The 16,648-nt window shown below is 37.6% G+C and overlaps 1 protein-coding gene across 6 annotated transcripts in view; it reads right to left on the bottom strand.

Annotated features, from left to right (window-relative positions):
• Nucleotides 1-13,343: 13,343 nt before the first annotated feature.
• Nucleotides 13,344-16,648, bottom strand: part of ATG7 (autophagy related 7) — a 104,637-nt gene continuing 101,332 nt past the window's right edge. For all 6 annotated transcript variants that reach the window (XM_035558350.2, XM_035558352.2, XM_035558353.2 and 3 more), the window contains one exon: nucleotides 13,344-13,687. In XM_035558350.2, coding sequence (XP_035414243.1) covers nucleotides 13,655-13,687 — 33 coding nt within the window. In that variant the 3' untranslated portion in view covers nucleotides 13,344-13,654. The remainder of the gene's footprint in view (nucleotides 13,688-16,648) is intronic.

The following is a 16,648-nucleotide window of genomic DNA, read 5'->3' as shown; positions in this document are numbered from 1 at the left end:
AACATATAGGAGCACAAAAGACATCTTTGTTATTGTAACAAAGATGTGCCCGGTCTGAATATAGGCTAAGAACAGGATTCAGAATAATCAACCATATAAATGCAAAAGGAACTCCCATTTTTAAAGACTGCACTACAGACACATAAAACGCCATTTCTGACACCTTTACTTTGAAACCACTCCTCTGCCATTCCATAAATATGCTGATTTAGCCTTCATCTTCCCTTCAGAGCTGCCCTACTCTATTTAGTGTGATGTTATTAGGTCAAACATTGAGTTTTGGGGGAAAAAAAAAAAAAAAAAAATATCCCAAGCCAGCAGCACAAAGAACACGGCAAGATTCTGAAAATTTTTATGAGTTCTCCTCATAAGAAAAAATAATGCTTTTGTTGTTTCCAGGCTTATAAATGTACTCTGTGAGTCAGGCTATGACCTTTCAGGATGATGCAAGATCAGCAGTAATAAATCAAATTGTGACTTTGCTGACATGTCTGTAACTTTAGTGATTAATCCAACAAATAAACAATTTCTGCCTGGAAATACAGGAAAGAGTGTGGGATTCTCCTCCTGCTCTGTCCAGTTATAGCTGAACTCTGGAGGCAGTTTTGGTCCTACCAATTCTCACAGGACATTTGAAAAATGCCTGGGCAAAGGCTGAGGATTAAAGTCAACAGTAGATCCACCCATAATACATCATTAAAGAAAGAGAAGCTAATGAAGGCAAGAAAAAATATTCCTTTATTTATATGAATAGTTTGTTCCTTTGAACTGTTGCCCCATGCCAGATTCTCCACATTCTGTCCTTCTGCGGCACACTCCCGGAGTAGACTATGTACATTTTCCCCTGAGAGAAGTGTTAGTTTTATCAGCACGGGTAAATCTAGCTCTGACATCAATGTTTTCCTGTCACTTTATCTTCTACTAGATCCTGCCCTTCCCATCCACACAAAGTTCAGCACTCAGGAGGAGCACGAGACCCTCTTCACACAACTCTTCTGGCTGGTATAGATATCTCAGAATCGTTCAGGTTGGAAAAGCCCTCTGAGATCACCTAGTCCAACCTGTAACCTGGTACTGAAGTCCACCACCAAACCATGCTACTAAGTTCTACATCTACACGTTTCTTGAAGACCACCAGGGCTGGTGACTCAGCCACTTCCCTGGGCAGCCTGTTCCAATGCCACACAACCCCTTCCATAAAGAAATTTCTCCTGATATCCAATTGTATTTTAGAACGAAACAGAATCAAACCAGGATGATTTTGGTCACAGTTGGGTGCCAACCCATGAGTTAGTTATCTACAGCAATACCTACAGTAACCTCCTAGTCACTATGAAAGTGAAATCTGCCCAAGGCTCCAAAATCTGCCACTATGCAGAGTCCTTTGAACCGACTTAAACGATAAGAGAAGAATTTCTTCCCGTGAGCTATTAATAGACTAGCACTCCATACTCAGAATGCTGATTTCCAGAGCTCAACAGAAAGAAAACTGTGAGTGCATCCAATTTGATTAGCTGCCCAGAATTTAACATTTAATGCTGGTATACAGAGGAAATAATACACCACAGCTGCCAAATATATAATCTTGCTTCTAGAGAATCAACGGGATTTGGACTTCAGGCTTTCTTTACACTGCTCCACAGTGATTCAAAAATTGGTATTCTGCTCTGTGGTACTGAGGAAAGGATATAGACCACTGCTTTTTTATTACTTGTACAAATCTCAGTTGATTTGTGGGGTGTTTGTCCTGCACAGATAACAAAGTATAATGAAGAGAACAATACCAAAGTGTTTCAGCGACTAGAAGGCTTTCTTGCCATGCAGTTATTTTGGTTTTAACTTATGTGAACAATTATAAGGTGGAAAGGTAGTAACACTGATAGCCCACCACAACCATGTTATTTACTCTAGAACTTAGTGAAATCACTGCATGAGAAAATATTTCACTGGAATCTTTTCAGAAGCAAAATTAAAGCTAAAATCAGGTTATTATAAATAATTACATTTGGAATTAATTCTGTTCTTGAACCATTTAGCTTCACATTTGAAGTCTTTCTACACAGCCACAAAACAGATGTGTTCTTTTTAAAACTAAAGAAAACAGATTCTTGGGACTTGAAGGAATACCAAAAACACCCCCCCTACACTCTCCCCCTCCCCCAAGAAGAAAAAACAACAGTGCTGGGAGACCAGCAACAACATTTTGAGAATTGCAAAAACTATCGTCTACCCAACGAGTCAGACTGATGAAAAGTAGAGATTCTCTCCTTGGGAAATGTTCATTGCTTAGCTTTGCAAACCTGACATGGGAATTAGCTACACTATAACCTCAAACCAAAACATTTTAGGAATTTCCACATATGATGGTGTTTAGAGAGTGTAAGGAACATTTGTTAAGGTGCAGGATCACATCATGAAGTTTCCAAGCATAAAGACCCTTTGTTTGTGGGTGAGAAGTCTACTTAAGCAAGCATATCAGTCTAATTCCTCCATAATCACAAATTAAGAATGTTCTCTTCCCTGAGAGTGCTTGAAAGTTGGGTGACAGAAGCAGCACTGAATTTTTGCAACAGAATGAAAGGGCAGAAAGCTGCCTGGCTAACCTGCACTCCCTGTAAATCTTTGAAACCTTATAGTTAGAGCAACTCAAGTGGAAGCCCCAGTATAGAAGAGAATTGATGCTAAGTCTCTAGAGACTTTCCCATAGACAGACCCTGACCAGAAAATGAACTGAAGCTCTTGGGAGGAATGTAAGCTACTCAAAGCCAATGAGAATACCTCTGACGGGAAAGCTCCTAAACTGGGTCATTCTTGATCCATTGCTTCTAAAGCCTCAAACATAAATATCTTTATAGCTGTCTTTCCTGGCTCTCCTCCAGGTTCCTCCTCTTCTGGCACTTGTGCTTTTCTTCTGCCCCTTCATATCTCCCAGCTAGAATGGAAACGGGAAGAAAAGGAAATATTAACATGGCCGGACAAACGAATGACAGGAGCTTCATTACAATAGAGATTTGGGGCTGTGGGGAATGACTTCAAAGGATTTCAGCTTATTTGTTCTTCTTTCACAACTGAAGTTCTCTTTGCTCTTTTATGAAGTAAGTGATTGTATATGTAAGGTTAGACTTATTTTGTACTTTATTCATGAAAAGATTAACAGGGGAAAACAGCCAATGGCAACACTGTGAAAATTTAGTAAAATGCAAACACATCACCACCACTACTATATAGTCCAACAAACTACAGGTGATGGCAACTTGTTTACACCTTTTATCCTGGGAATGAATTAAAAAGTTTTTTTCTCCTCTGGAGTATCTTTACATTAAATGATCAGAACTAATTAAGAGATGTTTGTTAAGAAAGCAAATGAAAAAACCAAGACCAATTCTTACCCCAGTTCTCCCTTTTAAGATCTGTTCTTGCTTCTTAGTTCTTCTGTTCCATTACCAAAGTCAATCCACACCTTCCTTTTGCAAATGAACCCAAACCTCTAATTGCAGAGAACAGAGACTTTAAAAGGGAGTGCAGACCTTGGAGAACAAAACTGGTGTTATTTCTGACCACTCTCAGACTGGATTGCTAAATTATATTACCCTGCTCGCCAACTATGCTAACAATACAGGCATAATGTGGATAGAGTGCACTTGCTGTGAAACAGTTAAGCTTCTAGTCGTCACATTGATAACAAACACAAACCTCAAAATCAGAAAGTCGCTTTTAAAAAGTGCATCCAGCTAACTTCTTCCTTTTCCTTATTTCTTTTACACAGAATAACAAAGCTCTTCTCCTCAATATTTCACAGTTGATTTGTTATACAAAACCTAATGTTCGCTCTGGTAAACATACTTTCCAGCACATATAGACATGAAGAGTCAAAATCACACAGCAATCATTTAAAAGTTAACAACAGATTTATTTATTTAATCCTCCTTTACACACATAAAAAATTTAAAATACATGCTTAATGTATGATTGTCTTTACATTTGAAATCAGACTCCTTTCAGAACTCTGAAACCCAGTTTAAGACATCAATGAAAGTCTGGCTTAGAGCATCCAAAATTGGGCATCCAAAAATTAAGACAAATGAATTTCACTAACTCCTTGACCACGGTGCTTAAATTAAAAGGCATTATTTGACTATGTTAGAGATGCAATATACCTGTATATACATTTCTGCTCTTCTACTGCCTAGCTGACTCGATCAAGATTGGTCTTGCTGTAGTAGGCGTTGACCCAACAAAAGAGACTCTACCAATAAACAAGCTCAGACAATGGATGGGAGGCAAAGATGACGTGACTTACTGTGACTTCACTGGAGGTCTGTGGTACAGCCCGTGTCCTGTCTCAATCCTTCTTTCCATGTCTATGACAATTATGGAGAGGACAAAGTTTCTTTAAATAAAGAAGTGCTTTTAAAACTCACTTCATACTGTGAAAGCTGGAACATAACATTTTGGCTTCAAAAATTTATGAAGCCACAGTCACTTACTATTATAGCAACAGAATAATTTAAAAACAGTAATTTGGTCATATCCTGAAACAACATACCACTACATTCCCTTATAGCCAAAAAAGACAGCCTCCTCCTGATGCTCAAGTATATAATCTATACCACTGACTTTTAAATCACATTCTTTTTCATGCACTCAGATCAACAGGTATGTTACTATTTACTGTTCCTAGCTGATTTTTAAGCATTGTGTATCTTGACATTATCCATCAGAATCTCTTAATGACATTTCCAAATACCAACAGCAGGAAGCTAAATTAAGTAATGGATACTATTGTTGGAAATGAAACTTTAATATCTCCAGCAACAGAGAAACGCTGTGCACACACACGTTGACTTGCTCCCTCCTTCTCCCTTGCAAATCTGAGCAAGCAGCTCCAAAGAAGCCAGTCTTGGTTTGCAATGTTTCACTGCTGAACACTGCCGAATTCCTATTCAACAAAGTACAGTTAGCAAGGAGCTGAGATGCCTTACTCCTGTGGTTTTTGAGAGCACTAGTCTCTCAAAAGCATATGATCCAGCTACGTTCCATACATCAGCTGCTGCCCAGCAGGACTCATGGGGCAGAACATGAACAGCTCACTCACTCCTAGTACTACACTAGATAAAATCACATATACTGTCTAGTTCAGCATGCAAGAGACATACAACAGCAAACATTTGAATTAAAGTGGAGAAAAACTGTTTTCATGTTATGTCTGAGTGACCAAATAATTGTAATGTTGTTACATTTATACCATCTATCATCTCAAAGCATTCTGACTTAGTACCAATAATAATACATAACTACTGCTCTAATAGCCACTGGGTGGAACTTGAGCAGGAGTTTTTCAATAACAGCATGCAGTTCCCTGCACAAGGGTCATTTAGAAAATGAAGGATCCAAAGGAAATTGAACAGTAACTTCAGGAAGAGAGGATGAAATAATAATTAAAATATAAAAATAAAAATCACCAAGCCATCTACATTATTAAAAACAAAACCCTACGAAGACATATATAACCTGTGGGGTTTTTTTAGGACTTTGGTTTAGTATCTTATTTAAAAAATAACTTTAGTGATGCAGTTCTTAACAGTGCCAAAGTTTGAGATGGACTGAGATAATCAGAAGAAAGACCATAACCTACAGTAGCCACTAACACCACCTCCCTGCACACATGGGCTTTCTCTGCATTTTCCTTTAAAGTGCAGCCACAATGGCATTGTCTACTCAGTGAGAACTGATACAACCGAAGCAGAGCCAAAATGACTCTGCTGTACTCTGCAGCCTCTGTTGTACTGGTGCCTATGAAGTCCCAAAGCTGTTACTATTTAAACAAAAGAACTGCGATCCTTTGTGCGTGACAATAATAAATAAATGCAACTCTTTTATAGCCTGTCCCATAACACTAGGAAGAAATGACCTAGACAGACATCCAACTCCCCGCATTCCTCCGATGACAACAATTCCTGACATGACTCCTCACGGTTAGCAGCCAGCTCCTGCAGTGACATCAGGGGAGTTGCGTCCGAGGAAGAAATGCAGCTGCTGAGGGTCCCCCCGGGCCTGCTGCAACCGGCGCTCCTGCCTGTCTGCAGACACTCTGCTAAGAAGCAAACCTTACTCCAGGTCCTCCTATTTTACTTACATATATACATGATGATATCATTGAAAAATATCAGTTACAGGGACATAAACACTGAAATCTACCAAGAATCTCCTGTGGTATAAATACAAGCTACTGAGAGCAGCAAGGGAGAGCCACTTAGAACTGCAGTTTAGCCAGTAGTATAAAACATTTCTTTTGTTTGCACTGCTTCCAGAATACTAATGGAAAATCCTGCTCAGGCCTTTTCCGTTTCCCCCCTCTTCCTTTCTCAACATATCAGCAGTGAATTAAGAATACTTTATACCAACAGAACTCTCCTAACGCCTAATTACAGTGATTTCATTCACAAATACCTTGCGTAGAAATGCCAATCTTCTAAGTAAACTGCAGTATTGGTAATTTCAATGATTCAAAAGGATAAAACACTCAGTGTGGTTAGTTGTAATAGCAAGGCTGCCTTAGATAACTAAACCTCCTCATTTCACCGTCACCCTCCCCCCAAACAAAACAAAACAAAACACAATTATGCAAGTATTAAAAGAAAAAAAACAACAGTCCCTATTTAGGAAACAGGCAATTCAAACAAAAGTTGCCAGTGATGTCATTTCATTTATACATTGCCTGAGTCACAGGTTCCTGAGGAAGTGGTAACACCTACAGAATTACTGTATGAAAGTCAGACTTTTAAGCACAAAATGAAAACAGAGACATTTAAAGACAAAGCAAAACCCTCAAGCAAATTATACCTACTTCATAGATTTCCTTTCCTTTTATCCAAATTTGAAAGAAATTTTACACTAAAAATTAGTTTGCTTGTCCATCCACACCCCTCCCCTGCCAGCAAGGGGCAGAATGGGGCTGGGGAGGAAATAAAGCAAAAAGATGATGAAAAAAACGAGGGCAGCAATTTACTGCTGTCAAAAAACAGAGGTTCAAACACAGCCAGAATGGGCCAGACTTGGAAGCTCCATTGCCCTCGCTGTTCTTCCAAGTCTATACTGACATGATGCGGCAACAATTTTAGCAGCATTTCTCCACACGGTTTTAGCCCATACTGGTTTTGATTTAGAAAGTAGAATTATGACAGAAATGAGAAGACAGCTTGTATTTCAAATGCACCAAACTCCTTTAGCACTCCCTCATCTTGGCAGGGATGCATAAACTGAAGTTTTTTAAGCGCGCACACACATTAGACCAAAAGGGAAAGTGAGCAAAACATTAGTGGCCTCCTCTGTATGAAAGAAACCAGAATAACGCCTCCCATTTCTTACTTATGTACTGCATAAAGTTCAATAACAATCTAGAAATGAATTGTTCTGTTGAGATCACACAAAAAAATCAAATGTCCCAGTGCTAAAATGTAAACTGAAGTTGCACACAAGCCTGAATTTTTGAATGCCTAAAAAGTGCTTTAAGAACAGAAAGTAACTGTATGGGAAAGGAGAGAAGTTACAAAGAATGAATTAAAAAAACACACCTTTATTTGCAGCAGTAAAACACTATGTGTATGCTGCTGCCTTCCTGTTAGCTTGCTAAAATATTTTATTAATAAATAATCTGAAATTTCTAGCACTTAAAATGAAATGCATGTGTGCACGTGACCTCCAGTTCCAGAGGCAAAGCATTGTACATTATATCAATGTACTATATAGCTCTCTATTGGCAAAACAAGTTGAAACGGGCATTTAGACTGCTACAGGAAATGGGAACACAAAGTAAACACCATGCCAGGAAACCTAACACATTTGTGTTAGAACTCTTGACTGTCCCCTTTTATTCCCAAGTCCAAGGAAGTGCCTGCAAGAAGGTACAACTGTGAGTGAGCACTGCCTGACTAAACAGGAAAAAAAACATGCTATTCATATGCAAAATTCAGACAAACAGCTGACGGAAGCTTTGACTACCTTGTCAAAGAATGGCCAAAATAATTCCATCAGATTTGAAAAAATGCTATGGTGAAGTTGCCATTGGCAGACACTGTATTGTCAGTTACCGAGGGCAGCTATTTGTATCTGAAATTATAGATGGTTGGAGTACACCTCTGCATCCTTATCCTGGGGTGATAGATCTCTATGATAGAGAATACCTTAACGTATATCATGTCATTGCTACTTCAGTGTGTTGCTATTAATTCTTCTAGAAGTAGCTTCAGTTTCCCTTTTGCAGTGCCGATTTAATTTGCCAGGTTAAAATAATCCTCAAGTGACTCACTCAGAAGACTTCACTATAACCTGGACAAAGCACCAGTTATTAGCTGGTGGAAGAATAAGGATTGCTGAATTTCAGCTACTGTACTTAAAAGAAAAGTGGCTACAAATTAGCCCAAGCCACAGCCTATTTTGGTTAGCACTGCATGACTTCAAACAATCCTCAACAATACTTCAGCAAAACAATGGGGCAGAGCAACAGATTAGTTCCTTTGACCTGGGATGACTGCAAACAAAAAACAGAGATATTCTTTGCCAAGTGTGTGTATATATATATATATATATGTCCAATTTCTGTACATTTTACATTTTTTACAGCTGGGGAATTAATAATAATAATTAAAAAAAAAAGCAGGGACTGTTAACCTCTCTGTGTCAACCTAGTAGCAGCACTATCACAAAGCAGGAAGCCCTTCAGTCCCTCCATTCATTGGTCACTGCTCACTGTAAATCACCACTGTCAGTGGTAGTGGACCAAAGGGTGTGGTTTAATGATAATAAAGGAGACTGAAAACATTCTTTGTCAATAAACAGTGTTGTGTTTTTGTTTTGTTTTGTTCTGTTTTTTATTCCAAAACCTGTGAAGTGCTGTACAAATAAGAAAAACTTTGAAAGAATGATTACACCAGATAGCTGAAGTGCTAATAGGTAAAGTCTGTATTAATCTCAAACCTAAAGCACTACCTGTATGGTTCTGCAGTATTTTTAAACACCGTTAGGGCTCTGGAGAAAGTCCAGGCAACTGGAAGGGAAAGAGATCTGGAACTGAAATGGGACAGGTAGGCAGGTTTTTCACAGATTAGGAATTTACACATTGACAGACTGAGACAGTCCAAAGTTCTTCTAGTGTGGCATTTCTGTCTTTTATAACTGTTAATTCAGGTGCTCTAAAAGAGAAAAGGTGCACAAAACCCTCCAGAAGGAAAAGTTTAATTTTGGTATGATATACAAAAGCAGAACATCTGCACTGAAAATTATTAAAAAATAATAATAATAAAATAAAACAAAAAACAATTAAGGAAGTCTTGTCAAAAGATTTGGGAAAACATGATAACAGGCTTAGGACATCTTTCAGACTATTTCTTAGGAAGTCTGATGAAGTTTACCATGTCACAAATATTTTTTTATGGCTCTCTTTTTAATATAGATGCTTATTTGTTTCTAAGGAAAGTATTGCATTATTATTTAAAAACAAACAAATAACAACAAAAAAAGAAAAACCTAAAACTTTGGGTGTAAAAATTGGGAAAGTAGCAAGAAAAAATCCTACCATCCAGCTGTTCATGCTCTCGTCAGCTTTTGAGTACTTGTAATGCAAAGTTCACACAGCAAACGTTGAACCACTGGACAGAATAAGAATGGCTATTGGCACCGCGTGGAGGACTGGCTGGACTTGCACTGCACAACAGAGATGTCTTCAACTGGCAGAATGACAAGAAAGTTTTAATTATGTGTTGGCTTGTGACATATTTAGATTTTCAAGAATGTGAGCTATCCTTCCTATTCCCATAGGAGAGTTAGGACTCTCCTTGAACTCTCAAGATATGGTTGTACTCTGAAGGGAAACCATATGAAATACACTCGTGGATTCTGTCATGGCTCTTAACGGTTCCGTAAGAAACAGGCAGAGCTGTTCTTGATCCCCAAAACTGGTATCAGAAGCTGAGTGATTGTTTCACACATTATCGACATTATTGGGAATCCTGCAGACCAAAAACTACTCTTAGTCACATCTCAGCAATCTGACTCTTTATGATCCAGCTTGAAAAGAGGACGAAAATTCAAAGGCAAGTCAGGAACTGCGCATGACCCAATGCTGTGCCAGAGTAGTGCAACGATGAACTAGATATTAGCAATTCCAATTAAAAGAATACCTAATACACATTCAGTACGAGGGAGAAACAACAGTGATATAACATGATCCTAATTATAGAATACTAAACAATAGCAGAGTAAAAAGTTCAGAAACACACAAAACCCATATCAGTAAAAGTTTTCTACCACAGTATAAGAAAGAAGTTAAAGGAAGAGGGAAATTACAAATGACAAGTGAGAAACTACAAGAAACCACTTATACATGGAAAAATATTCACTTTTGCTACTACTTCTATTGGATATATTTAAGGTTCCATACCTTGGTGACTTTCTAGACCAACATGTCTGGAACATCATGAATCTTTCTGCATGGATCTAAGTGTTGTTTACATATTTGTGCCCCTTCTCCCTTGTAGAACTTGTTGAAGGCTTCAGACTCAAACTAGCCCCATGCTCCATGGAGCACATTCTCATGTGGTCTAAAACCCAGACTGCATACAATTTTACCAGCAATTTACACCTAACATAAAGGGCATGCCCTAAGTGAAATTTATTCCAGATCAACAGACTAAGACACAGGCAAAGAGGATTTAACAGCAGATTGTGAAAGCAAGGATGAAAGCAAGTGAGGGTCTTAAAGAACTCATAGATAATTTCAAGTTCCTCATTTTAAGAATGTGGTGCTACTCCATAACAAATCCTAGACTTCAGCCAGCAAAACACATTGAAGAGATAGCACACAATAAAAATTCTGGACAGCAAAAGCATTAAAACAAAATGGAAGCTATTTGTTCCATGAGATTTTATAGTATTCAAACACAAAAATGATGTCAACAGCTTTCCGTCAAGATCTGTTGTCTTCTAACAGTATTAAATGGCTTTCCAGATGTGAGATATAGGTGTCATATTTGTGTTCTCTGAGATACGGTCCCAAACACACTGCCATGTAATGCCATTACATTTCTGTTAGATAGCTTAGAAAGTAGAGTAGGTTCCTCTGAGGCTGTTCATTCCCTCTTCCCAACAGATTTGGTTTACTCCTGGGGAGCCATGGTGGCTGCTGGGTTGCACAGCAAAAAGATGAATTTGGGCTCTTCAGCACTGCCTAGGAAGTCATGGCAGAACAAATACAACTCCTATCTACTCCACGAAGAAAGGTCAAAGTTTAGCTTCTACTAAACAGCAGTATCTGCAGCTGAAGGGGCTGTGCCAAAATCCTGCCATTAAAGTACACACAAGCCAGTAAATAAACATGTTTATCTGTTAATGGTATTTGAATTTGAATGGTAATGGAAATGTTAATGGTATTTCATTTGAATGTATTCTCATGATTTCTCACTCAGTAAATGCCTAGACATTGAATAAAAGCAAAATAAGAACAATTTTGGTCCACAAGGAGAAAGAAAACAACATTAAAGTTAGACAACGGAAGTTATTCTAAGTCACACTGAAGTGTTTCTGAACATCAGAGACATCTGGGAAGCATATGTACAGGAAGCAGCTCAGCCTCAGAGAATTGTATGTTACTGAAATTAGAGAGGTAAGGAAACATCATATTAACCCTGAGTTCTGAACTTTTAGATCTTGCATACTTCTGCAATTAAATAGATATTTCAATGTAAAGATGCAATGTAACCTTAACAGGATAATCAAAGTTTTACATATTTAAAATAATGATTAATGCTTATCAGATTTCTGAAAGATGTCTAGTTTTGAAGTTTCAGGTAATCAAAAACTGCAGAAGACTCTTACACTCTACACTCAGCAACTCCAAAAGATAAAAATGAGATGATTCCCTTTAAACTACCCTGATACTTGCTAATGATTCCAGTTGAACTACAGAAATGCAAATCAGCAAATCATTTGACTTCATAAGTAATTCTGTATATTAACAAACTGCTTTAAAACAGACATGGCCTGTTATCAATCTTATTAATCATTAACTAACCACCAAAAGATCGGCTTCCTATGGTTATTAGTCTTTTAAAAAAATTTGATTCATATACATATTACAATGAAGTCAGCTAAACAGGACATTCCCTTAAAGCTGCTTAAGTAATCACATAAATGTTATTAATATAATAGTTACAAGAAATACAAACAATAAATATTGTAGACACTTAATGCAAACCTCAGCATGTTTCAATAAATCTTCTTTTATGAATGGAATACAGGAGTCGCAGATATCCTTGCTTTTAGGTGAATCTGACCTGACAGAACTTCCTCCGATGTGGAGTAAGAGAGAAGCTGTGAAATTACCTGCACCAGATATTCAGAGCTTATGTTAAGGAAGGAACTAAAATAAACTGAAATAATTGGATTTACCAACTAGTTTTCATAATATATACAGGAAATAAAAATTGCCAGATAAAGCAATTTGCATTTTTTTGGAGCAATATAGTCCAGAGTCTCCACAACATAAAGCCATAAAATGGATTTCAAATATACTTCTAAAATGCATTGCAAGATAAAAAACAATAGATTCAATTTTGTAGTAAGGTGCTTTGATATTTTACAATATTTTTTTTTAACAAATTCTCGAGAATCCATCAAGGATTCTCATACTACTGTTTGTGATCAGCCATATTTGTGAAGCTATTCCTGATGCCACAAAAATTGAAATACTTAAAATCCAGCCAAAATGAAAATCAGAATTGGTGTCTATTAACACCTGTAAAATAGCATATGACAGCACTCAAGAATGGCACAGTTAGAGAACCAATGTCTTATTTCAGTTAAGAATTTCTCTGCAAGTTTTCACTGAATTGGTGAATCACCTTTAAAGCAAGTTTTACTACATAATAGCGCATTCTCTAAGCTTCAGAGGAGACTAATCTTGATACAAACACATTTTGGTCTTTCCTGTGTAAATGTAAGTCAAACCACGTATTTTTCCTTAGCATGAAATTATGAGGTCTTTACAGAGAATAACATCTCCATTGACACAGGTAAGAACAATCATACTAAAACAAAGAAAAGGGAAATAATGAATACAAGCTTTCAAAGAGCAAGCAATGTGGCATAGGCTGTACATATAGGTTCTTACCTACTCCTGCTCTCCTTTAAATAAAGGTGCAGTTTAATTCCCAGCAGCAGAATATTCTCAATCTCAATAATAAGTTCTAACTAGTTCTAGCTAAAGGGGTATAAAAGTAAAGATGAAAGAAAGGACATTTAGACATGCTGCTTAGACATGTCTGTTAACAAAGAAAATAAAAACTGGAACAAGTAAAACACCAAACTTTACTTAAGCAGCATATTTTATACATAAACCAAAAAAAAAAAAAAAAAAAGAAGAGAAGAAATTTAAACATAACCACATTGCTTTGGTTATTTACATGATAAAAAAGAAAATAAGGAGAGTTATATCCATAACAGACTGTTTTTACGGTGAAGATATCCATGTCACTATGTGGTTTATAGTTCATATTTGTAGCAGTCAGAATAGGTAAGCAATCATTAACTTGTCAAATAACAGATAAAAGGCAGCACTGCAGTCCAAAGTAGGTCATCTTCCACCTTATTCAGCTGATTTTCAGACTGTTTCGTCATCACTCATGTCCCAGATCTGCAACAGAATGAAGTGTAACTTTAGTTTGTGGAGTTCAAATATGCTTTTAATATACCTTTATAAAATTAGTATTACTATTTAAAAGGATGAATAAATAACATTTATGGACTGTTGACTAGTGTTCTTCTCTTCTCAGTGTTCTTCTCTTAACAACCTACATGGCACTCACTATTTTGGGGGTGTTTTTCAGCTTACTTTTCAGCATTTGTTCTTGAACTGTCAGATTGGTTTTTGCTTTGCTGCTTACTGTAAGTGATAATAAATAGCAAATAGCCAGACATTTAGTTTTTTTTTTCTGATTCATTAGCACACACTTGATCTGGATAATAACTTAAAATAAATAGCATACTTTACTAGAAACTGCAGAAAATTTTCAAGACGCTCATGAAGAACTAGTTGTTCTCCAATACAACATTTTTTGCCCAAATATTAGATCTCATAAGTGGCAACATAAAGATGAAAAGCTAAGTAAAAAATTGTTCTTTTTATTTGTTTTAAAACATGTTTTATTGTTTAAAAAAATCAAAAATTTACACAGATTACTTCTGCAGTTCTATATAACTGTACTTTTATTTTGCTACTTGCCCATGTTCAGTGAGCATTTGTAGATTGGGGGAAAAAAGTATTTTCACAGAACACCAAGGAATCTGGCATCCTTATGAACATACTGAAGTGAGGGTTACAAATTCATACCAGTTTCCAGGTAGCAGGATTCATGACCTTAGGAAAAATATAGGGACTTGAAAGCGAAACTGGTTGAAAAAAAATCAAATATGACCATATTCTGAATATATTCTACAAACTTTTTCTTCTAGAGAAATGTGGGTGCTCACAAAAGGTTTTTATGATTTTTTTTTGAGGTTTAGTTCATGGCAAATACCCTCTTTCCAGTTGGCAGGGCTTGTAGTAGCTTGGGATCAGGACTAAGACAGGTACAGAGCTTTCAGCTGGATTTGGCTCTGACCTGCTTGGTTCTGATCATCTGAAAAGAGCAAGCTCATCTCTGCCAGCAAAAAGCCACCAATATGTAGACATTTCTTCAGGATCATTCAAACTCTTCTAAAACCTTTCAGAGTTCAACACAACAAAATGGTATAACAGAAAACTTTACAATCGAGAACACAGAGATGATGATGGTACATCATGTCTGGGTAAGATTTAAACTTTTTTATACCAATACGTTAATTCTGTTTGTAACATTAGCTTGCTTTAAAATTGTGTATTCTACCTCCCAATAAAAAGTACCAAGATGTGTAAAGGTACCAAGATGTGTTCATGGCTGGTCTGCACACATTGGTGTTAGACAAATAATAACCACACACAACCACATTTCTGGACAGGTGACAAAGAATACTTACCCACAGTTTTAGAAAAACCTTCATGATAAAATGTGATATTTCTGGAATTTGAAAATATTCTGAAAAAGGCTCTTCAAATCCAACCCCAGAAAGCAACTACTCATATAAAAATCAAAGATTTCTATGCAGTTCTACAAGCTGTGTAAAATGAAAACCCTGAATGGCAGGATTTTCTCAGTTCCTAGAAGTGTTGCAAAATGGTGGTATAAATCCTTATGGAAAATACTGAAGGAACAGTTGTTTACAAAAGGAAAAAAAGAGTTTTCATCCTGCCCTAGATGAGCAGCTTGGAGCTTGCCAAGGCAAACACAAATGTCCAGCTCACCAGTCAGGGTCAAGGATGTGGAAAATAAATACGAAAAACAAAATCTTTAAATAGCATTTATGGTATGATTCAAACTGGCAATAAGCAAGAAATCCAAAGTTCAGACTGATAGTCCATCTTTGTCTAGCCTACTCTCATTTTTGAAAATAAAGCCCATAGATATTAACCCTCAAAAACCACTCCCCCATGAGAAAGAAACACAATAAATACTTTTAAAAATGCCGTGAGGTGATTCAAAGGCAAAAGAGAAAGAAGCTGACTGAGATTCCTAAAAGTCTTCTTTATCTACTAAATAGATACACTGGGAGCAGAGCCAGCGTCTCTGCTCCGTGCTTTCCCATCATCAGTTCTGATCTGAGCAGTGTGGGTGAGAAGGCAAGTACACTCTGCTTGGTTTTTTGTTTGCCATTTTTTTTAATACAAAAAGAAAAAAGAAAAAAAAAGAAAGGCTGGTAAGGGTGCCAGTTACATTAGTAATTATGTGATATGGAAACAATTCCCTCCAGAAAGTGCCTAGCTGTTCCATCGTTTCTGTGAGGCTCAGAGAGCCTTTTGGCTTTACACGTGTGATGTGCAATGCTTGCGTTATGCCGACACCCCCCACATGGCACAAAGAGCAGCTCTAACTATGCTGTAACTCCTCTTTGTGAGGAAAAGGGGAAAAACGGAGTTTTCTGTTTGGCCTCAATAGCCAGGGACAGGCAACCCATAGAGGGCCTCAAGTAACTTGAAGACTTACAGTCCAAGCACAGCTCCGGCGCTCCAGCCCATTGCACAGCCGGCGGCAGTGCCTACGAGGCAGCCTAAGCTCCTGGCTGGGGGAGAAGCACCGCTCAGCCTCAGATTGCTTCAAAAACCTGGCACCTGGCTGCATGCTCGAGCCCAGGTCCTTCCTTCAAAACAGCACTGGAAACCTCAATGGTGCAAAATGGGTCGGGTGGCACATTCACAGGAATCTCCTCCCTTTGTATCTTGTAGCTCTCTGCCGATGCAAGGCTCTGACACACAGCTGGTAGATCAGAAAGACCAGCTGTGCCTCTTTACTACTCATAGGTGTAGTATTAGCTTGAATTTTATCTAGCTTTACATAGCTAGAATGTACCGTACAATAAACACAACTCCTTATTTGTAAAGTGCACCTAGGTATTTGAGTAACACCAGCTACTCAGCGACGCTACAGAGCTAAGGCCCTGGAAATACAGCATTGTTAACAACTGCAGGAAAGTGAACAGAAAAGAACAACAATCCAATTATTTCCTATCTAAAGCACACCTC

Source organism: Cygnus atratus, chromosome 10, assembly GCF_013377495.2.
Source record: "Cygnus atratus isolate AKBS03 ecotype Queensland, Australia chromosome 10, CAtr_DNAZoo_HiC_assembly, whole genome shotgun sequence".
Taxonomy (NCBI): Eukaryota; Metazoa; Chordata; class Aves; order Anseriformes; family Anatidae; genus Cygnus; species Cygnus atratus.
This window is presented reverse-complemented; position numbering and strand designations above follow the sequence as displayed.